This window comes from Centrocercus urophasianus, unplaced genomic scaffold, assembly GCF_019232065.1.
Source record: "Centrocercus urophasianus isolate 14NV4802_14NV808 unplaced genomic scaffold, USGS_Curo_1.0 seq_40, whole genome shotgun sequence".
Taxonomy (NCBI): Eukaryota; Metazoa; Chordata; class Aves; order Galliformes; family Phasianidae; genus Centrocercus; species Centrocercus urophasianus.
The window spans coordinates 668,947-690,725 of NW_024884978.1; the positions used below are offsets into that span (position 1 = coordinate 668,947).

Consider the following 21,779-nt stretch of genomic DNA (forward strand, 5'->3'; position numbering starts at 1 on the left):
AATTCCTCTGATGCGATTTGTTAATTCCCCTGAGACGTGCCCATCACGAGTTCCCATTCTTAATGTGCTTTTTCCTGTTCATTTGTGACTCCTAGAAAGTTAATTAGCTGCACATCCTCATTGCTGTAGTAGGTGGAGGCTTTGTGTTCTGAGTGTTAACCTAAGGGTGTGTATGTATGTGTGCCCAGTGTGTTTTCTGGCTTATTGAGTTCCTGGCCATGGGACAGAAGTTGCTCAGGGTTTGGGAACACAGACTTGAGCTGTGTTGGGTGAGGACCTGGAGCAGGGGATTGCTGGCTCTGGTTCCCGGGGCACTGCAGGAGTTGTGCAGCAAAAGGAGATGATGCATTTCATCTGAGCTGCTCTGCAGTTCGTTTTGTAGTCAGCTCCTGCTTGGGGAGCTCTGGTTGTTGGACTGAGTGGTGTTACTTCTGCAGAAGGTGGGAACTGGCAGGCCTGTAAATGCATGGTTACAAAACTTGTCTATCTGTGAGCTGTGCTTGTTGCTGGGGTTTCAGGCTTGCTCCAGATCCCAGCTGAGCTCGTGTTCTGTGTGTGCAGGGGCTGCAGGAGTGGAGTCTGCCTCGTAGCAGGGATGGGATGAGCTGGATGGATGGGGTTGGTGAGCTGCAGCCTGACTGCATTCCTGCTCTGATCTGACTTCCTTTGCTTCGGGGAAAACAAACAGCAGCCCTTCTGCTTGGTCTGCTCCACATCCTGCTGGCTCAGACAGGGGGATCCTACTCTGGTCACTGAGGAAGGGGACCATCTTTGGGCGTGTGGAATATGGGGAAGGTGCTTCTGCTTCTTTGAACCCACCTATGGGATCCTTGGTGGATACCAGTTCTCCTCTGACAGCGTCTTGCTGGTCTTGCTCCCCAAGGCAAGCCTCCATTTAAATAAATGATATTTCTTGAGTGCTTTGATGGCAGATGGACCCTGCAGTGGTAGGAGCTGCTGACAGCAGGAGGTGCACAATCCTGCAGAAGTCAGGGCTGGGGGACCCTGGCTTAATTCAATGAGCTGTAAGCACTGTGCCAGCCATGCTTCTCCCCCGTTACCTCTATGCCGTGCATTTCTGTCCATTCCCTCTGGTTACCCTGATGGTGGGTTGTTACCTGTTGATAAGGCTCCAGTCAAAGTAGGACTGCTCTCTGCCCTGCTGCATTTCAGTTACTGCAAAGGGGCTGGCTGAAATTTGTAAAGGAGAATAAATTTTGGAAAGGAAAAAAAAATAATAATAATAATAATAACCAAAACCATAGTAAATGGGAATGACAGATCTCCCCCATATCTGCTGGGTGCATCTCAATGGTAACATGGTGGGTTGTTGCTGTCAGGGCCAGTTCTGCTGGATCCTGGGCACTGTGAGCTCTCTGCTGACTGAATTGGAGCACGCATTGCTGGTTGCTTTGCTTTTCCTCTGGATTGAGCTGCTGTGGGGCTGAATGGGGGGTGGCAGTGGGGACAGCAGCTCGTGGGGACACTGCTGTCCCTGCACCTTAGGGATGGACTCGGTGATCCTTATGGATCCCTTCCAACTTGGGATATGCAGTGATTCAGTGGAGGGCTCAGGCTTGGTCCCTGTTTAGGGATTGTGGTGCCAGTTCACGTTGGGAGAAACATCTTCAGCCATAGGATGAGCTTCAGCAGTGTTTATACACTGATTTTGGGTACCTGCAAGAGGCCTTGTGCACCTGTGGTACAATGAGTGCTATTGATGGCTCCTCATCTGTTCCTTCATCTTCAAATGCGCCTTAGAATTTGTTCCTGGCATCACCCAAATGAATGCCTCCACTGCGAAGCGTGAACCTGCCATTAAGAGAGTCAAGCTCCAATTGATTGGTTGGTGAACTGTCAGGGAGAGGAAGCCTGCTTTCATGTAAAGCACGGGAAATCTATCTGCATCCATCTAGAAATGCAGCACGATGTCAGCCTGCTCTCGAGGTAAGCTGTGATTCACCCAGATCTGCTCGACACGCTGCCTGCTCTGCGATGGGCTGCGAGGAGCTGATGTTGTGCCTCGTGGTGAGGACAGCAGTGCCCATGTTAGGACATACAGCCCCACACCTTGCCGCTGCACAGCCCAGCATGGCAGGGAGCAGTGAAAAGGTTTTGTGTTGGTTTTTCATCCTTGAGGCTTTTCTCATGGTGCCCACCTGGCTGTCCCTCCCCCTCTAGTGAGGCAAAGGGGGGCACTGGGTGCTGCCTGAGGATGTCACGCTTCAGGTGTGAAAGCCTTTGCGATGCATTTTCCTGCCTCTTGCCCTGCTCTAATTATCAACAAGGCATTGAAGACGAGGTGATGTTAATGTGGTGCTCTCAGGCTTCACAGCCAATGCAAATTGAGGAGCTGTCTGCGTGAGCCCTTCCTTAGCTGCAGGCTGGAAAGGCATCTTGTGTTTGCTTTACATTTCTCACGTGCTGTTTTTTATTTTAAGGCCTGTCAGGACTTTATTGGTGAGGTAAATGTAGCACATATAAGTAAGTGATATTTCATGGGTGCTTGGGAGAATGAGATGCAGCCAGGAGGGGAGCAGCACTGTGCAGGTTTACAACCACCAACAGAGCTGAGTTGTGAAAACCCAGAGAGTGTTTTTTGTAGGTTTTGGTAGAATAAGCGAGGAGAGGAGGTGTGCTCCTCTGTGCATGTGGGTTCTGCCCTATTTACCAGCAGGGAGCTTGAGAAAGGGAGAGATGCTGAACCCTGCTGGGTTCTCTCCATGCTGGTGCAGCAGAACTGGGTTCCTTTGCTGGAAGCTGTTTTGGAATGCAAAATGTGAACCAAGTGTCCTTGAATGCAAAGGGTGAGTGCAGGCTGTGTGACTGGCTAAGGGCAGGCCCCAAATCCAGCTGTGCCCTCTAGGGCAGTCTTGCTACTTCTTGCACTCTGAAGCATGAGAAATTGGTTAGCTTCTCATTGGTGGTAATTAGGAGGTGCCTTGTCCCTCATTACACCTCTCGTAATGAATTAACGAACTAATTGGTCTGATGGAAGGGCCTCTCCTGATGAGTGCTGGGAAGGCACCGGGCTCCCTTGCCTCCTGCAGACACCCTGAGAAGCCTGCATCTCCTCTGTGAGAAAGAAAAAGCAGTAGCAGAACCTTGAGCTGGGGAGTGAGTTTGCTGCAGGCTCTGTCTTGGGATGATGCTCTTACTGCTGGCTCAGGGGCAGTGCTTGCAGGAGAAGGGGCCCATGGTTGAGGAAAAGCATTCTGCCAGCCCTTCCTGGGCCTGCTCTTCCCTTTTTCCCCATCAGTTCAATCTGCACTGATAGCAAATCATTCCTGAGAATTACACGGTGTGAAAATGAGCTGTTAATTGAAGTTCCCTTGGCTTTTTTTCTTACTGTTGCAAAAAGCCTCGCGCGATAGAGACTGCGAAAATACACACTGCCACGTTCTGAATATGCAAAGTGAGCAGGAAGCAAAGACTGGGGCAGGATGCAGAGCTGCTCCTTTAGGCTTCAGTAAGCATGAGGAGCAAAAGCTTTGGTTAATCCCGTTGGTGGCTTAAAGGCTTATTGCTCGCAATTAAAACCTCATCTCGCAGCGCCGGCTCAGTGCTGCTGTGCCAAGTGATGGCAATGGGCTGAGCCATCCCTGGGGGAATTCTTCCAACCTGTTGCAGCTGGAGGACAGCAGGATGGCTGCGTTCCATGTGTGCGCTTCTGGGTGTTGCCACCCCTAACCTTGCTGTCCTGGCTCAGCAGCAGTGCCTTCCAGAGATGGATTTAGATGATTGCTTAGCAAAGGGCTGCTTGGGTTCAAAGTTCCTCCAAGCGTTCTCAGAGCAGGAGATTGGTGACATCAATTTGCCTTCTCCTTTTGCCGAGGAGGTCTTGTTTGTTTAACAAGTTGTTTTCAGCTGGATCGCAGGGAAAAAAACAAAGCTCCATTTGCGTGCCTTTATTTTTTTTTTGGAATGGCAGAGGTTACAAAAACTTCCTTCCCCTCTGCCATGTTAAATATTGCTCTTTACAAAACATCACGTTGTGTAACAAACCCCCTGGGTTTCCTCGGGGGCTTGGGAACGGAGTGCCAGCAACATTCCTGTAGTGTTTGTGCTCCCTCCTGGAAAGGCAAAGTCCCGAACACACAGATGAGGGAAAAAAAAAAAACCCAATATATTTGGCTTTGACCAAAAATATCTTTTACCAGCTTGTCTGCCTTTGTGGGACACTTGGGATGCTCCGGATCACCCCTTGGGACTGTCCTCATCCCCTGGGAGATGTGGGAGGAGGATTGATTTATTCTTGCAGCTCGTCAGTGGGGAGCGATGATTAGAGCTGCTGTTTGCAATTTGGAAGAATTATGAGTTATCAAAGCAGCTGATAATTAGCAGTGAATAAAATGTACTCGCAATAGTATTACATTAGTTACAGATAAACTGATACCGGGCTTCCTTAATATTCACTTAAGCTCTCTTGCTCCCGGTTCTTAGGGGGAAGTTTTGCTGTCTCATTGCAGCAGGAGAGACCTTCTAGTTTGCTGTTGTCTTCTTGCAAGATGCTGTTGGAGCAAAAACCTGATGAACAAATGCTGATTTCTTTTCTATCCAGGGACAAACCTTCCCTTCCCCATTCCCGCTGCCATAGCTACGGGCTGTGTGGATGTGGGAGGATGCAGTGTGGCAGGAGGCAGATGGGAGATGCTCAGTGTGGGCACTGGAAGCCCCAGACCCCCCCCATCTTTCCCCTCCCCCCAGCCCCGGGGTGCATTTGGGTGAGTGTAGTGCAGGCTGCAGGGCTGAGGGTGGTGGGCTGAGCCCCCTGGGAAAGCTGTGGGGTAGAGGTATGGTCCTGGTGGGGCTGAATGATGATGGGATTGATTGTTTTATTGGAGGCTGAAAACGTGGCTGTGCTCAGATCCAGACCCTGTGAGTTGGTGCTGATAGGTCTCCAAAGGGCTCCTGCTGTGATGCCTGGGAAAGGTGATCCCCAGCCACTGCTGGATAGAGCTCAGCCCTGGGGCTTCAGTAGGAGGAGAGATCATGGCCTCATGTTGCACCAGAGGATGTTCAGGTTGGATGTTAGGAAACATCCCCAAAAAAGTGGTCAGGGACTGGTGCAGCTGCCCAGAGAGTGGTGTGGTCACCATCCCTGGAGGTGTTTCATGACCATGGGGATGTGGCACTGAGAGATGTGGTCAATGGGCACAGTAGGATGGATTGGGGTTGGGCTTGGACATCGTGAAGGTCTTTTCCAACCTTAAGAATCCTGTGATTCCGCAGGGATGGGGAGCAAGGGTCCAGCTGGGAGCTGTCTGTTGGGATTAGGGTTTGGACTGGGTTTGTAGACCCCAAGATCTCTGTGTAACCACCAGGACCATGCAAGCTCATGCTGTGCATCCCGTGCATTTATTTTTTCCGTGCGTCATCTTTTCTAGCATGGTCTGTGCTCTCCTGGCAGTGCAGCTGGGAGCTCTGCAGGTGGCTCTGATTGCTGCCTCTGGTCGTGCCTGCTCTGGTTCAGGCGTTATGAAACCTCAGCCAGCTGACCTCTAGGGGGAAAGTGCAAGAAATCCTGAGACACCTCCATGTCTTACAGTGCAGTTAGCAGAGCTGACCTGGCTCTCATTAGCAAGGCTGAGAAAAATTGGCTTTGAAGTGCTTTTCTGTTGCCCTGCCTGTTATTGCTGGTCTGTTATTAGCGGTCTGCAAATTAAAATGCAAAACAAGATGTACCTGAAGCACTTGAAGACCCACAGCTTGCATATGAAAACAAATTTGGCTTTCTCCTCCTTACGCAGTACTGTGTGGCTGTGCTGGGAGCTGGGGCTGTGCAGGGCTTGGGGCTGCCTTGCTCTGTCCCTCACAGCTCTGCTCTTTGTCTCTACTGCTGCCCACCCATCCTGGTGCTTTGCCTTTCTGTTACCACTTTCTCTCTTTTAATAAGCACAAACTGAGTGCCTCTGGGCACCATCAAGGCATCCTTATTACCCTCTCTTATTTGTTCCTCTGTGTTAGCTCCTGGACAAGTTAGAAACATTTATTTAGTTTTAAAATCACATCATAAAATCCATCCCATTTCTTTTTCCCCTTGAAATGCTTTCTGCCACTGGCTGATGGATGGCAGTTTGTGTCCGTGGAGCTGCTGAGGCGTCCAGCACAGCAATGGGTTGGCAGCACCCTCAAGTTCTGTACTGACTGATCCCCGCCAAGCTGTAGCGTTGTGTTTTGTCATCCTGATTCCTTCATTAATTTGTTCTCCTTTATTGGATGCGTGGGGAAGGAGCAGGTTGTTTCTTAAAGGCATCGCTCCGTTGTGTTGCTGTTAAACTTGGTTCTGCTGGCAGCTGGTGCAGGAGGACAGATTGGCATCATGTGGGGGCATCTGGGATGCTGTGCTCCAGGGCTTGACCCTGCTGTGTGGTGAGAGCTCTCCTTCAGCCACCATACAGCTCTGTGCTGATCCCTTTGCCTTGCAAGGACATGGGGAAGAAGAAAAGCCTATCCCATGCAGCAGGGCCAGGGGGCTATTGTGTCCATCTGCAGCATAGGTCGCTTTGGGGAGCTGGACTGGGTGCTGCTGCCGGTCTGCTCCTTCCCCACACTATGGCTGCTGCAGATGAGGGTTTCACACCCCAAATGGGATTTCCCTGTCTCAGGGCATGAGCTGCTGGCGCTGCTTCCATGCTCTTGGGCACCTCCTTGAGTTTTCATTATGTATACATGTGGAAATTGACTGTTCTCTGCTGCCTGTAAGGCTGTATTTCCTTTGAACACAATCGGCCATGAAATCCTACCGACTTTTCTGCTGCAGCTCTGCAAAGAGAAGCGAGGGCCGCGGGGATTCCTGTGCCCAGAATAGTTTCCTCCCAGCTCCGCGGGTCTTCCTGTGCCTGTCTTCCTTTGCATTTGGGCTTTTGGAAAGCAATCAGCCCCCGTGGTTATTTCAGTTAACGCTAATTAGTGGCACAAGCTAATTAATGTGGGTTGACTTCCCTCTTCTCTTTCTAATGCTTTTTTAACCCGTTGACACGTTCCAATTAAGGGACTCATGCAGGGACCGGACTGAAATGACTCAGAGCGATCACAGTTGGAAGAACCGTGTGCTTTCCTGAAGGTCACTCATATTTTTTCCAATTGATAGAGTTGTGTGTTTGTGCAGCCAGCAGGGAGGTGACCTGACCTTACAATAAGCATCTTGAAATACCTTCAAGTTTTGCGTTTCCTTGCACGGAAGCAGAGCTGCGGGTACCGTGTTGATAATCATTGGCTGTGCAGCAAATAGCTGTGGGATGCTGCTCTGCAGGACTGCAAATGTGGAGGCAAGCGGCCTGACCTCGGGAGAACTGTGCTGCTGGGACCTCTTTAACTTGAGCTGCAGTTGTTTGGATGGTTTGGTAGCTCTGTGCATGGGCAGGGAGAGCGTGCTGAAGGTCGAGATCCCCGAGCCCAGCCATCCCTCAGTACCACATCCCCACAGTTCTGAACACCTCCAGGGGCGGTAACCCCCCACTCCCTGGCAGTTGTGCCAGTGCCCTGCTGCTTTTTGGGGGAAGAAATTGTTCCTGCTCAAGCAGAGCAGCAGCCCCTCCTACAACAACGCTGCTTCCAGGTGCTGGGTTAGAGGAGGTGAGTGCACCCTGATTAAACTGCAAGAGAAGACCGGCAGCGAGTGTGTGATTAGTATTAAAAGCCCAGGTCAGACAGTATCATGCAAATGCTGGGAGAAGAGACGACTGAGTTATTCATCTTTAACCTTTACTTTTGTTTAACACGACCTTACCCAGCAGGGCTCCCATTACTGCTGTGGGCTGTTGGGTGCATGTCCCCTCCTTCTGCTGCCACCAACACAGAGCTCAGCCCGTGCTCCTGCCTGGTGACATCCATCCCTGTGCGTGCCACTGCTTCTGGCTGGGAACCATGGGGCTCCAGGGGGATTGAGCAGCCTGGGGCAGAGCTCGGTGCCACGTGTCCCAGAGCACAAACAAGGCTGTTAGGATTCTTTTAGCTGATGCTCTGGCAGTCCCCAGTCGCAGCAGGTTTGTGTGAGCCTTGCCTGGGTTGGCAGGGCTCAGGGTCCCTCTCGCTGCATGCTCTGCTCTCTGCAGACTTTGCACGTAGCTGGATGTGTTGGTTTTGGCCATCTCATGCTGTTTTTTGGAGGTTACAAGTGCTGTAGGGATATACTCCAGCTGAGTCTGGAGTCTCACAGGGCCTTCTGGCTCTGGAAATAACACTGGGTGGTTGTGAACGTGACATCTCACTTAAAGGCCGAGGAAACTGGTTCATTTTGGAACATACTGTTTCCCTTGCAAACCCAACGCAGGCTGAAGAAATGAGACCTCAGTGCCAACCCGTTGTTGGGGTCAGCAGGACTGGGTCACCAACCCCTGGGCACACAGGAGCTCGTTGTCTCCTAGGCATTCCCAGCCATGCAGATGCTGGAGCAGTCCCTGGGGACAGGGCTGAGAGAAAGCCGATGGGAAGATGTGGGAAAAGCCTAAATTTGCCTCTTGCATTGCAGGGTTTCAGCGGACCCCCCTCCACTGTGTTTGCCTTGAGCTGCGACCCGCGAGCGGCGAAAGAGAAGTGTGAGCAGGATCCTGCCTGCTGGCCAGACCACGAGAGTGAGCTGTCCATCCGGATAGGTAGAGCTGGGCACCATCCAGGCAAGCATCCTGTCATATACCACCTGCAGAGCGTTGGGAATGCCCCTCTTAAGCTGGCACCCAGGCTGTAACGTATGTGACTGACATTAGCTTGGTTTTGACACGTGCGTGCGAAGTGCACCTCCTCTTCCCCTTCTGGTTCTGTCTCTGCGCTGGCTTTCATTCCAAGAATCATTATTTCTGTTTCTACTTCACTTCTCAAAACCACTTGCACATCTGCCTGTGGCTATGAATTATTGATAACTAGATATCTAATTCACCAGGGAAATGAAATCATCAGCTCAGCCTGAGATAAGTTTACTGTGAGCGTGGGCACAGCCAGCACTGCCCTGCCCTTGGTGCTCAGTGCCATACGGAGGTTCCTGCTCCGCTGACCCTCGGTGCCCTCCCTAATAACAGATGAGAGCCTCCGGTCGTGCTGTCAGTCCTCATTTTGGAGGCTAATAGGATTTCAGCTGCCAAAGCGAGGAGTGAAGTGTCTCTTTGGCAGCTCTTTCCCTTTGGAGAGCTTTTAAAGAAGGAACTCCCAGTTCGGAGTGGTGGAAGCTTGCCAGGTTTCCAATGGCCGTGGTGTGTGTGTGGGGGGAGGGGGTGCCGTGCCCTATGTAAACCCTCTGTGTGGCACAGCTTGCTGTTCTGCTGCACTTCAGCCTTTCTCTAGGCAAAGAAAACGTGATTTAGGGAATTAATCTCATCGTCCCTCTGCTTTATCTTGGTTGGCAATAGGGTGAAATGCTGTTTTAGCTGTCAGTAATTGGATGCGGGCTGAGATGAAGAAACGATCCTTTTTGCAAAGAATAGCACTATCCTCGTACACCAGGCTCTGTTATTTAACAGCATTGCTTAATTGCATGTTTCATAAAATGTTTCAAATCTGTGCATTTGTCAGGATTTGAAATGCCAGCTTGCATTTCCCCAGAGGGAGGGAGGGAGGGAAGGAGGGAAGCCCTGCACTGGGCACGGTGTGCTGGGGGGCTCCCAGAACAGCCTGAGGGCTGCTCCAACATCCCCTCTGTGGGGCTGCTGTGGGGGTTTGATGTTCAGTGGGGTGGAAACTCCATCCCAGGGACAGAGGAGAAAGCAGGCAGCCCAGCAATTGTCACAAACCTAAACCACTACAGTTTGATGTTTTTGTCTTCTTTCATAGTTACAAACAGTGCGAACGGTTTTGAGAATTGAAAATTTTCATCAGGCTCCAAGGTTTTTTCCTCTCTCTGTGGGAACAGCATTAAGAATCTACAATGCATTAATTCTTCTGTTTGTTTCTTGCTGCTGCTTTTGCCTGCTCGGTGTGCTCGCGAGGTACGTGGAGCCTTCTGAGGAGGCAGCTCTCCCCCAAGTACTGCTTGGCTGGGCTCCTGGGAACACTTTGGAAACATAATGGGTATTTTTGAAGTCTAATGGGTATGAGCTGCAACATTTCAGCCTTAATCGCTGTTGAATCATTGACCCTTACTTCGTATTTACGTGCTTGAAAATCGCTAAAGCTGTGAAAACAACAACAGCAAAATCCCAAAGCGCATCGCTGTGCTGTTCTCAGTTGTCTTTACTGGCTGTAGGATGTGGAGGTGCACGGACCCACCAGGCTGGGCTCTGTGGATTTGGGGCTGGGAACCCCTGGCCTCAATTCCTCCCCATCCAGCTGCTGACTGATCAATGGGTCCCTAGGATGGGGGCTGCCCTGGAGGTGTAGCAGGTGTTGATGTGGCTCCAAATGAGATCTGATGGGAGTTGGTAGGGGGCTCCTCCTGCGTGCATGAAGTGGGACGTGAGTACCTGCATGTCGATGTGAAATGGAGTATAGGCAGATTTGTGTGAATTGCAGAGAAATATGTGTCTAGACTCAGTGTTTGATGAGTGAGATAACCTCTGGGCTTCAGTTACTACAAATCCAGCCTTGTCTTTGCTTTCTCAGGGTGAGAAATGGCAGTAAGCTGTTTCTCTCCCTCCCTGGGATCAGGTAGTGATAAGAACGAGGAGGTTTCTTTGGCTTTGCTTTGCACAAACAAAGCCCTTCAGAGTGCTGCCCCCTCCCCATGGCTACCCCAGCTCCGTGGGTCCTTGTGCTTCCAAAGCACAGGAATACTTCCAGCAGATCACTGTGGGCTGTGCTTCCTGCAGGTTGGGAAGTCCGGGTTTGACCCTTTCCATCACAGCTACGTGCACGGTGTTCTTGGGCAGTTCTCAGAAAGGATTTACATAGGGCATGGCATCCTGCAACCCGAGCTGTGACTCACACCCCTGCAAGCTGTGGCGATGGAGCAGCAAGGCGTGCTGATCCTTCCCCATGTCCTGGTGCAGAGCCATTCGTCTGATGGCGGGTGGTGATGTTCACAAGCAGCCTCCTTCATTCCTGCTCTGAGTTCCCATTGCTGTATCATAGATGTTCTGTGTCCAAGGAAATGCCTGGATGTTGCCAATGTGTGCATCCAACAGGGTGCTGCCAACGTGGAGTCATCCCTATGAAGGGGCACTGGGCTTTATGGTGGTGGCTCTGCTGGCTTTCAGAAGGGGTAATGATAGGACAAGGGGGAATGGTGTTAAACTGAGAGAGGGGAGGTTTAGGTTAGATACAAGGAGGAAGTTTTTCACACAGAGGGTGGTGATACACTGGAACAGGTTGCCCAAGGAGGCTGTGGATGCCCCATCACTGCTGGCATTCAAAGCCAGGCTGGATGTGGCTCTGGGCAGCCTGGGCTGCTGGTTGGTGACCCTGCACACAGCAGGGGGTTCAAACCAATCACTGTGGTCCTTTTCAACTCAGGCCATTCTATGAAATGGCACCATGGCATTCTTGCACAGTTCAGTGAGCGAATCCACAGGGGAAGAGCAGTTGGGGGAAAGTACTGGTGTGTGAAATAGCGTGTTTACGAAATGAAATTTCATTAAATGTGTTACTTATATGAGCCACGGGACTTGGGGACATTGTAGACAAATCTTGTTAGATGAAAATTGTATTTTTTTTTTTTTCTCCTCTTAAATTTGAGCTGCTGCAGCAAACCAGCTGCACTGCCAGCGCCAGCCCCGGAGCTGCCCGAGACTCATCAGAGCCTCTCTAATTCTTTGCTTTTTTTTTTTCTGAGGGTTATTCTGTCCCTTTCTGCTTCATTTTTTTTTTTTTTCCCTTCAAAGGCAATTATTGTGTATCACAGTTGCTGCCGTGGACTGTGCAGAGAGGAAGCAGACCTCATTCATGCAGCACAGCTTTCATCAGCATGCGGGCAGTTAAAATCCTCTAATGATGTAATAAACCTCTGATGAAAGGAAGGAAAGGAGCTGCAGAGATGAAAGAAGGCCCCAAACCCCTTAGAGAGTGATTAAAAAGAGAGGGCAGAGGGTGGAGCGTGGGCTTTGTACACCAGGCACAACGTACGTATTGCTCACCTCTGTCACCTGGCTGTGTCCCTGCAGCTGGAAAATCCCCTCCTGGCCCCATTTCTCATGGGTTTGGGGCTGGTGTGTGCTGTGCTCACTGGGATGACTGGAGCTAATGGGGTTCCTCCTGTCTTGGTGTTCCCTAAGACAGGGAAGGAGCTGGCCCTGTTTGGTATCTTAATATCTTCATTGATGATCTGGGTTGAGGGGATCGAGTGCACCCTCAGTATATTTGGCACCAAGCTGGGAGGAAATGTTGGTCAGCCTGAGGGTAGAAAAGCCCTGTGGAAGGATGTAGGCTGGATCCATGGTTTGAGGCTGGTGGTATGAGACCAAGTGCCAGGTCCTGCACTTTGGTCACAGTGTGTCCCTGCCAGCCTGGGGCAGAGCAGCTGGAGCACAGGTTTTACGGAGTGCAGCTGAGGGAATGGGATGGTTGGTTCTGGAGGAGGCTCAGGGGAGAGCTTATCTCTCTTCACAGCCTGGAGGTTATGGTGGGGTGAAGGTCAGCATCTGCTCCCAGGTAACAGATGGGATGAGAGGGAATGGTTTTATGTTATGCCGGGGGGTGGGGTGTTAGGTTTGATATTAGGAACGTTTATAGGTGTATGTAGGTGTTTCTTCTCCAAAAGAGTGGTCGGGCACTGGCACAGCTGCCCGGGGGTGTGGGAATGTTACCATCCCTGGAGGTGTTCCAGAACCATGGGAATATGGCACTGAGGGATGTGGTTATGGGCACGGTGGGATGATTGGGGTTGGACTTGGGGAACTTGGAAGTCTTTTCCAACCTCAGTGATTCTGTGCAGCAGTGTCTTTAGGGCTGCTCTCTATAGAAGACTGCGTTCTTTTCTTTGGGATGTAAAGAAGTATTTCGAAAATCTGAGGTTTGTAAGCTCTGCATGGCTTTTGGGTACAGCATTCCAGCAAGAGTTTGGTGGATACAAGAATAAAATGGGTCTCTGAGGGCCCTAAGGACCCTCTGCTCCCTGGTCCAGCTGCCAAGGGGGAAAACTCCTCCATGGCAGTGACCTGTGCCCATTGCAGGGCTGTACCCCCGTCTTCACTCCCCAAGCAGCAGCAGAGCTGTGAGCAGTGATGCTGCACGGTGCCTCAGCAGCCACGCGACCCGCAGTGATTCATGGCAGCAATATCCAGCCAGAGCCCCGTGTGTGTGTCAGGAAGGTTCATTAAACCATTACAACGTATGCAACACGCAGATCCTCCTGCAGAAAGGGATGCTCACTGCTTTTTGTTGATCCCGCTGCATTTGTAACAGCGCTGACACGCTCATGCCATGCTTGGCCTGGAGAGCTGCTGCACTCCAAAGGCATCAATTCATTTTGAATTTTAATAGCCAGCTTGGTGATGAACGCCTCTGGCTATGGCTGTATTGATTTAAAAACATTCTAATGCCCCTTTCTTGAGCATTTCAAATGGTTATTGACCGTCCTTGTCAAGCTGGGTGCTGGCGGTGGGTTTTATGGCCATGACTAAGTGTGAATTTATATACACAGAGCTTCAAAAAATAAACATAAAAAATCAGAGCATGTAATCCCTCAGCAACTGATAAAAAGCTGCCTTCAGTTGGGGCCTCATGCCCCTGTTCTGATCAGAACCTGCAGTTCTGAGTCTAGATGTGGAAGGGTGGTTTGTTCTCCTTCACCCTTGGCACAGTGTGAGCATCTCTTTGTGTGTCAGTGCACCTTGGCAGGTGAAAAGTGTTTGGGAATGTTTCTGTGGGCTCAGTTCTGTCTCCCTGCGCTCCTCCAGGTCTGCAGTCAATAACTCCTGGTGTGAATCTGTCGAGTTTCCAGCCACATTCAGCCCAATCCCCGAGCAAGCGTCAGCCTGCGACCTCTAGGGGCAGCTGTGCTGTGGGGCAGAGTCCTTGTGTCTGTGCCCCAGCTGGTGGCTGCTGCTCCCTACAGCCCTGTGCTACTCAGACTTAAGAGTCGTTTCTTGAAGGCAGCTGCAGTGGAATGGTTCCCCTGTGCTATCTCACTATCCCCTTGCAGTCTGTAACGGGATGAGGATGGATCCCAGCCCTCTGCACAGCTTCTAAAGTGCAGTGCAGCCCTGGAGAAGTCCCCAAGGGATGCTCCAGTGGATGCTCCTGTGGGACCGAGGAGAGGAGCTGCCTGCTGCCCAGCCCTTGGGGGGGGGGGGAGGGGGGGTGGCATTTGTTCATGCCTTGCACTCCTGGCACTGCTCCCCACTGGCTCTGCCTTCCATAGCTTCTTGGTAACGCATCCTTCGTTCCTTCAGTGTTCTCCCAAATGGAATGTGGCCAGAAGGGCTCAGCTTTGCTTCTGGCTTCTCCATCTTCGTCTGTTCGGCTCTTGGAGATGCGTCATTTCCAATGCTTCCATTCCCTTTTTGGAAATGCAGGCTCGTTTCCATCAGCCCTCAGAGATGGTGACATTTTGTTCTCCTTGAATGTTCCAGGGATGTGGTACAGGTGGAGGAGGATGGCACAGAATTACCTTTAAATTGCAGAATGGTTTGGGTTGGAAAGGGACCTTTAGAGCTCATCTTGTTCCAACCCCCCCTGGTAGGGGGTTCCAGCCCTACCAACCTTGCTAGTCTTTGGGCTTTGGAATCCCATGGATGGTGCAGTGATGCCTCGTGCATCCTGTGCTGTGTGTGTGGGCAGGGAGGGGACAGATGCACCTGAGAATGGAGAGGCTGTTTGTTGTCTTTGAAGTGGCTTTTCCTGTGAGCCTCTTACCTGTTGTGTCAACACAGGCACAGATTTAACAGCACAGGACGTGGCTTTCTGCTCTCCTGTTTGCTGTGTGTGGCTGTCCCTTTACTCTAAAGCAAAGCTAGCAAGCCAGGTGGGCTGGGTGGGCTCCCAGGTGCTGCAGCCTTCACACCCACCTGCAGAGCCCTTTGCTCTGCTCCGTGCTTGCTTTGTGTAAGCACAATCTGTTCGTCTGTGGGGCTTATTGAGGTTTGCTGAGTGATGTGCTGTCAGGACATGCTCTGAAATCAGTGCTATCAGCAGGCTTGGAGGCTGCCGAGATGCTTTCTGCAGTGCTTATGGCCCTTAATCAGAGAAGTCATTTCCCAAATTGAGTCTCGTTAACTCTATGCAATATTAGCAAGGAGCTTTAATTTCCTGGCTACGCCCGGCAATCTGTTACCTTTCTCACTCAGTTTTTAACTCTGCCTCTTTATCAAATAAGTTAAGCAGCCTCTGTTCCACCCTCAGTTGGTTGGGGCAGCTCTGTTGGCGCTGTACAGTGATGCAGGATCGTACAGAGTGGGAGAGCCATGAGAGGTGGGCTCCTCTGCTATCCTCTGTCCTACAGGAGCATCCACTGGAGCATCCCTTGGGGACTTCTCCAGGGCTGCATTGAGCTTTGGAAGCTGTGCAGAGGGTTGGGATCCATCCTCATCCCGTTACAGACTGCAAGGGGATAGTGGGATAGCACAGGGGAACCATTCCACTGCAGCTGCCTTCAAGAAACTCTTAAATATATCAAGGTTTATTAAATTGAGCTGAACTGGCAATCAGTGTTATTGCTTTTGAAATGGATGTTGCTTTGTTGTTGTTGTTTTTTTTTTCTTTTCTTTTGACTTCATTCAATAAACGCAATAATTCATTTATTTTCTTGATGTGGCTCTTCAGTTGAATGGGGACAGGCATAAATGTGATTTGCCCTAAGGATGCTTTGGGGGGAGCGAAATGATCATTGGGACCTCTTGCAGTCATCAGGTATGACAGCAGTGATAGCAGCCAGGGATGCTTACAGGACGTGGAGCATGAAGGGCATAAAGGAAAGGGAATGAATTGCATGGGGAAATGGGTTGTTCCCCCACATTGAAACTAAACAAACATTAAGTATAACAGTGTATGAAAGCAGGCAGGGTTGATGTGACTTCAAGTGAGTGAGGTGTGCTGTGGGGCTGGGAAATGATGGGCTGGGAATTTGGGCAATCCTGAGCTGGAGCAAGGCGAATGGTCTCCTGCCCCATATATGTGTGTGTGTATATATATATAATGTTATATATATATAGTGTCTGTTGCCACACAGGTGCAGTGCCCTGCTCACTTTAGGTGTGACCATGGAGGGCTCTGCTTGCACAGCCCTGTGCTGCTTTGGGATTTCTGATTGTTGCTGGGGCTCTCCTGCCTCTGCTTTGCTCTGTGCCAACTCTGAGCAAGCGCAAACCTCCCAAGTGCTGCAGTGATCCTCTGGGTGCAGGGAGGGCCGAGAGGCTCAGGAAGCTGTATTCCTTCTGAGAGCAGCTGATTGTTTTTTCCTATTGGTGGGAGTCCTCCTGTGATCTGTGGCACTGATTCTTTCCCATCTGATTTCAATTCCAGCACGTTTCCACATCTGTCCACGATGGCCTGGGCCGGTGGTTGCTGCCCTGGCCCTCTCCATGCAGTCTGCTCTGTGGTATATGGCACAGGATGATGAACATGCCTCTGCACTAGAATCCACGCTTTCTTTCCTCCCCCTCAGGAAGCTTCCCCAGCTCTGAGCATCGATGGCACTGACAAATGCTGCGCTCACAGCCCTATTGCTCCTGGAACTGGTGGGACCAGAGCTCTGCTGGGCTCAGGGCTTCGGGCTGGTAGGCAGCCTCAAAAGGAGCTCTTAAAAAAGCAAGGGGTGATGATGGAGCTGTGCAGGCAATGGGATCTGGGAGAGGTGCTGGGATTTTGTACTGCTGATGTAACACCTGGTGTGTGCAGATCACAAGCACACAACGTGGTGCTTTGCCTTCAGCTTGTAGCCCTGGAGGAAAAAAAAAAAAAGCTTGCAGAGCCTGCAAAGGAACTTAATTTTTAACCTGTCTGTATCTATTTTCATGCACTTGCTTCTTAAATATTAATTGCTACATAAGGTATGCAAGAATTGCATGAATATATTAGATGGAGGTTTAACAACTGAAGTGCAAGCAGAAGCGTTGCTTCCAAAAAAAGCCTCTGTGGTGTGAAACAGGGCTGCTTCCCCCCAACTCTCCAGGCACAGGGAAGGTTTAGTGCCCCTATTGTGCTGCCAACAGCCCTGGTTGCAAAGATGCCATCACCAGGAGCTTCCCCAGCTGCTTGGGCTGTGCTGTTTAGAGACGTCCTCTGAGTACTTTTGAAGGATTCGAGTGCTTGAATAATATTTTTGGAGAAGTCCCCAATGATGGCTGTGCTGTGACAGCTCTGGATTTTACATTGCATGCCTAAGGCTGAGTGTATGACTGTCCTTGGTGCCATGGGGGGACTTATCAGTGCCTTCATTTCATTTGGATTTCCTGGTGTCTGCAGAGTGAGCTCCCGCTGGTGCTGTGCCAAGGGAGCCCTGCCAGCAGAGCTTCCCCTGCATAGCCCTGCTCCAACCTGGCTGGCACCCAGTGACCCACCTGAGATCCATTTGGATCGTGCTGGGGACCCAGGTGACCTCCTGCCCAGGCACCAGCCTTGTGCTCAGCCTCTGCCTTTGGAGGCTGCACCTTGACTTCATCTTCATCATGCAAAACAGCTGCAGTGTATAAGTAGAGGGCAAACAGGGCTTTTTCTCTTATATTTATGTATATATGTCTATGTGTTTTATATTTTTCAGGAGGCTATGGGGCAGGAGCAACCCCAGCGCATGGAGCTGATGGCAATCTGTGCAGTGCTGCTGGGGAGGTGCAGGATGTGTCCCTGCACCACCTCCTCCCCCCTCTGCTGGGTCATCTCAGCTTTTGTCCTGCAGAACGGGACAGAAAGAAAAAAAATCTAGATGTTCTTATCTACAGCTGAAAAAAAAAACACTTGATGATGATGGTTATTTTTCCTTTTTTAAGATTAGGTGGTTTCTCATCACATTTTCTCCCATGCTCAACTCCAGGCTCTATTTTTGGAGCCCTATTTGCCTGTGAGTCCCGGTGCTGTGCACGCTCGCTGCCATCTGTCTGCACGCTTGCAGCACGCTCCTCACCCCCCGTTTTGCTGCTCCCACCCCACACGTGCTGCATCCCACAGGGTGTCTGCAGGGCTGCACCGGGTCTGTGGCAGCAGATGGTGCAAGCTGCCTTCAAGCAGTGCAATTGCACTGAATCTACAATTCCTCAGGTCGAAATGCTGCTTCTTTATTTATTTTGCTGCTCCTCCGGGCGGCTCCTCTTTGTTAGCGAGGGGATCTGCCTGCGTGCTGCAGCGTGGCTGTGCCCTGCAATTGGAATGCAGGTGCTGACAGCATCCGTGAGCCATTCCTGGATTGTAAAAGAATCAGTACAATACTTTCTAGGCTCTTTCAGCCCTTTCTAGCTGTCCCTGTGCCCCGTTCTCTTTTTTTTTTTTTGGTGCTGATGCCCGGTGCTGCTCCTGCTCTGCTGCAAGGAATGCAATTTGTAGAATGATTTTTTTTCAAGCTGCACTTTGTTTTCTAGGAGCTTTGTGAGAGCGTGGCGAGGCGTCCAACCAGACTGGTAATGTTCTGATAGCAATGGATGTTTGGGCAGGAGTTGGTGAGTGCTGTGCTTGTGAGGGCAGCTGATGGCTGTGGATGGGTGCTGGCACTGCTCTGTCATCCTCTGTGCAATGTGGAATGTCAATGGGCTGCGCTGGGCACGGCCCTGCGGTGCAGTTTCTGTGGTTGTTTGGACCTCTGGTCCCTCATGCATTTATTCATCGATTCCTATTTTCCAACAAATTGAATTAATTTGCAAAGGGAACTTCTGTAGCTGAAGCGGCGATGTCCTTCTGGGATGAAAACAAGAAGACTAAAAGGACTTTGAATGAAGGCATGTGAGGCTGAAATTATGGAAATAATGGAGAAGAATAGAGCTGCTCCTCTGGGCTGGTTTTAGGCTGGCGTCCTGGGAGTGCTGCAAGAAGTCTGCACAAAGAGCAGATGGATGGAGCCCTGCTGAGGGGCGCTGTGGCACAATGATGGCCATGAGGATGTGATTCTGAGCATCCAGAGCACCGTGGTGGCCCCATGGGTGGCACCACTCCTGCTGATCCCATCCTGTGTCCCAAATATGAGCTCAGTTTCCTTATTATTAACTAAAGAGATCTATTTGTTGTTCCCTTACTTCAGGAATCCAATGCATCCCATGTTGCTAAGATCAGGTGCTGCTCCTTGCGAGGGATCAGAGATCTGAATGCAGCGTAGTGCTCCAAAATGAAGCAATTAAGTTATCTCAGATGTGTAAATTTTCAGCATAAAATGATTCAGCAGTACACTTCATCTACTGGGAGCTCTTTGAAGAGCTCTTGGAAGTTAGCAGGAATTAGTTTGCTTAAAAGGACCTGGTGCATGTAATTACATTTAACGTTGTGTTGCTGCTCTTGCCCAAGAAATTAATCTTTAAATGCTGCAAACACCAAGAGGTGAGCTTTGGGCAGCCATCCTCCTCCTCTTTGGCACAATGTCACCTATGTCACCCTCAGGGGTGAGGGATGCTTTGGCCTCGGTGTTACTGCAGTGCCGCTGTGTGCTGGGTTGGGGCTGTGCCACTGCTGCCATTGCTCAGTCCTTCACCCAAGCACAGCTTGGTGGCACGGCCATGGGAGGTCCTGATCTTGGGAAAGTCTCCTCTGTGCCTTGCACTGCTGGTTTTGGGGTGGGGGTCAGGCTGCTCCCATGCCAGGTTTTCACTCCCTGCCCCATCCCCAATCAGGTCCCTGCTCTGGGGACCGTCCTGGACCACCACCACCACATGTGGAGGCAGCTCCCGAGGCATTGGCTTCGCTGCAAGCAGATGCTTGAGGGTTATGGGAGTGAATTGATGCAGCTTTGGAAAAGGAAGGTGCTGCTTTGTTGCACCTTGTGGAGATTTCCAGAGGCTTGGCTTGCTGTGCTGTTTCTTCTCATCTTCATTGCTTTTCTCAAGTGCCTCTTTGTCTGAATTAACAGCTGTGTTATGCACTCGTTTTCCCATCCTGGAGTGCACCTCTGAGCACAGCAGCAGCTCCCTGGGATGCCTGGAGCCTTTCCCAGCCTGGACATTGCTGGCAGCTCAGAGCATCACCTGCAGCAGGAGAGAGATCACAGAAAATATGGGAAGATAAAAGGAAAGCAGCAGTAAGGCCCATGTGTTGTGTGCCTGCTGTGTGTGATTTCTCAGCTGCTGTAGGTAAAGGAAGGTGCTGAGGGCTGGAGCAGTGATTTCATTGAATTTCACCCATTCTTGATGATGGATTACAGGGAGGGAGGAGAAGTTCTTGTGTTAGCATCAGGGCCATGTGCATGGAAGTAGCACTTGTGAAGCTGGGGAGGGCTGCTCTGGAGCTGCATGTGTCCCCCTTTCCTGGGATTGCCCAGGGTGGGGACGGTGTGGGGCAGGGAGGGCAGCCTTTGGCTCCAGGAGTCTCCCAGCTCCTTTCCCTTTTTGGCCATTAATACTGGGGCTGATTGCAGGCTGTGTTGTTCTGTGCAGTGCTGTGTTGGGAGCTGGGCTGCAGGAACCCCTTTGCTCATTGTCTGATGCTCTCTGGAGCAGGGGATGGCTGCTGCCTCCTCCTGACTCCAAACTTCAGACGGATCCCAGCAATAACCGCGTGTCTGAGAGCCAGTGGTAGTCAGTCATGCTGAATTAAACAACCTTTTATGAGAGCTCCTGTGCACGCTTGGATAAATGAAGGCGCCTAATAGACAGTGAGTCATGACACTCTCTATTTATCTTCTTTACTGAAAGCCCCAGCAGATGCAGAGACCTCTTTTATCTGCCAGAAATGTTGGAAATACATTTGTTCCTTGGTGGGTGGGGGGAACAGAGTGCTGAGCTTGTGCCAGCAGGCTGGGACTGTGGTCACGCAGCGTGTAAATGGTGTCACAGGTGTCCCCTGCTGCTCATCTCTGCTGGTCTGTGGGTTTGATCCCTGAGCTCCTCACTGCTGCTTTTGCTAGTGCTGAATAAGCAACGTGTTTTAAAAGCACCATTCTTTGGCCATAGTTGGGCAACTCCACGGAGCTCCCCGTTCAGCAGCTTTGTTGCATGAGCAGGCTTTCTGTCAGCTGTGCTTCTCTTGCACTTGGGGACTCGTTCCTTGAAACAGGGAAGGGAAAAGGCTGTCCTTCATTTCCATTCCCTTTGATCTCACTGTGGGCTCTGAGCAGAGCAGACCCAGCTTGGGGCCCTGCAGTGCCTCTCCCATCACAGGTGCTGTGCTTAATTACTCACAGTAATTAAAATCTGTTAAAGAGCAGCATGCGAAGGGGAGCAGGTGCTCGCCAGCACCCATCTGCTGTTGCTGCTCTGCTTCCTGAAATTCCTGCAGAATATAATGAGGGAATGGCTTTAGCCAAGGTGTCCCCTGACCCATTCCATGGAGTGTCTGTGCCTGTCAGATCGATGGCTGCACAGTCAGAGGCTGTCAGCACCTGAGCAGAGCCTTAAAACAATAGCAGAAAAAAGATATGAAGAAAGATTGGTGTTGTCCTGGAAAGGCTGAATGTGCTGCTGTGAGAGCTTGTCTGGCTTGGCTTCCCCGGGGGCTGTGGCTGTTAATTTTGAAGCACTTTCTCTTCTGGGGTTTCCTTATGGTTGGAGAGTGAAGGAAGATGGATGGGAGGCAGGGAGCAAGGGCAGGGCTGTGCTGGGTGCTGCTGGGCTGCAGTGTGAGATTCCGTCCTGCTGTGGGGTCTGCAGGTCCCATAGAGCTGCTCCTGCTGCCGTGCTTTGCATTGCACGAGATGAGTTCAGTTCCATCCCAATTTGATGCACTGAGATATTATAGTCATAGAACCATTAAGATCGGAGAAGATCTCTAAGTTCTCCAAGTCCAGCCCAGCCCTGCTATGCCCACTGACCACATCCCCATGGTTCTGGAACCTGGGATGGTGATGC

At 50.9% G+C, this 21,779-nt stretch overlaps 1 protein-coding gene across 1 annotated transcript in view; it reads left to right on the forward strand.

Moving 5' to 3' along the window:
* The window catches only part of SLC39A11 (solute carrier family 39 member 11), a 60,051-nt gene that overhangs the window by 13,028 nt on the left and 25,244 nt on the right, over positions 1-21,779 (forward strand). The window contains exon 5 of the mRNA XM_042832800.1: positions 8,474-8,597. Within this exon, the coding sequence (XP_042688734.1) occupies positions 8,474-8,597 (124 nt within the window). The remainder of the gene's footprint in view (positions 1-8,473; positions 8,598-21,779) is intronic.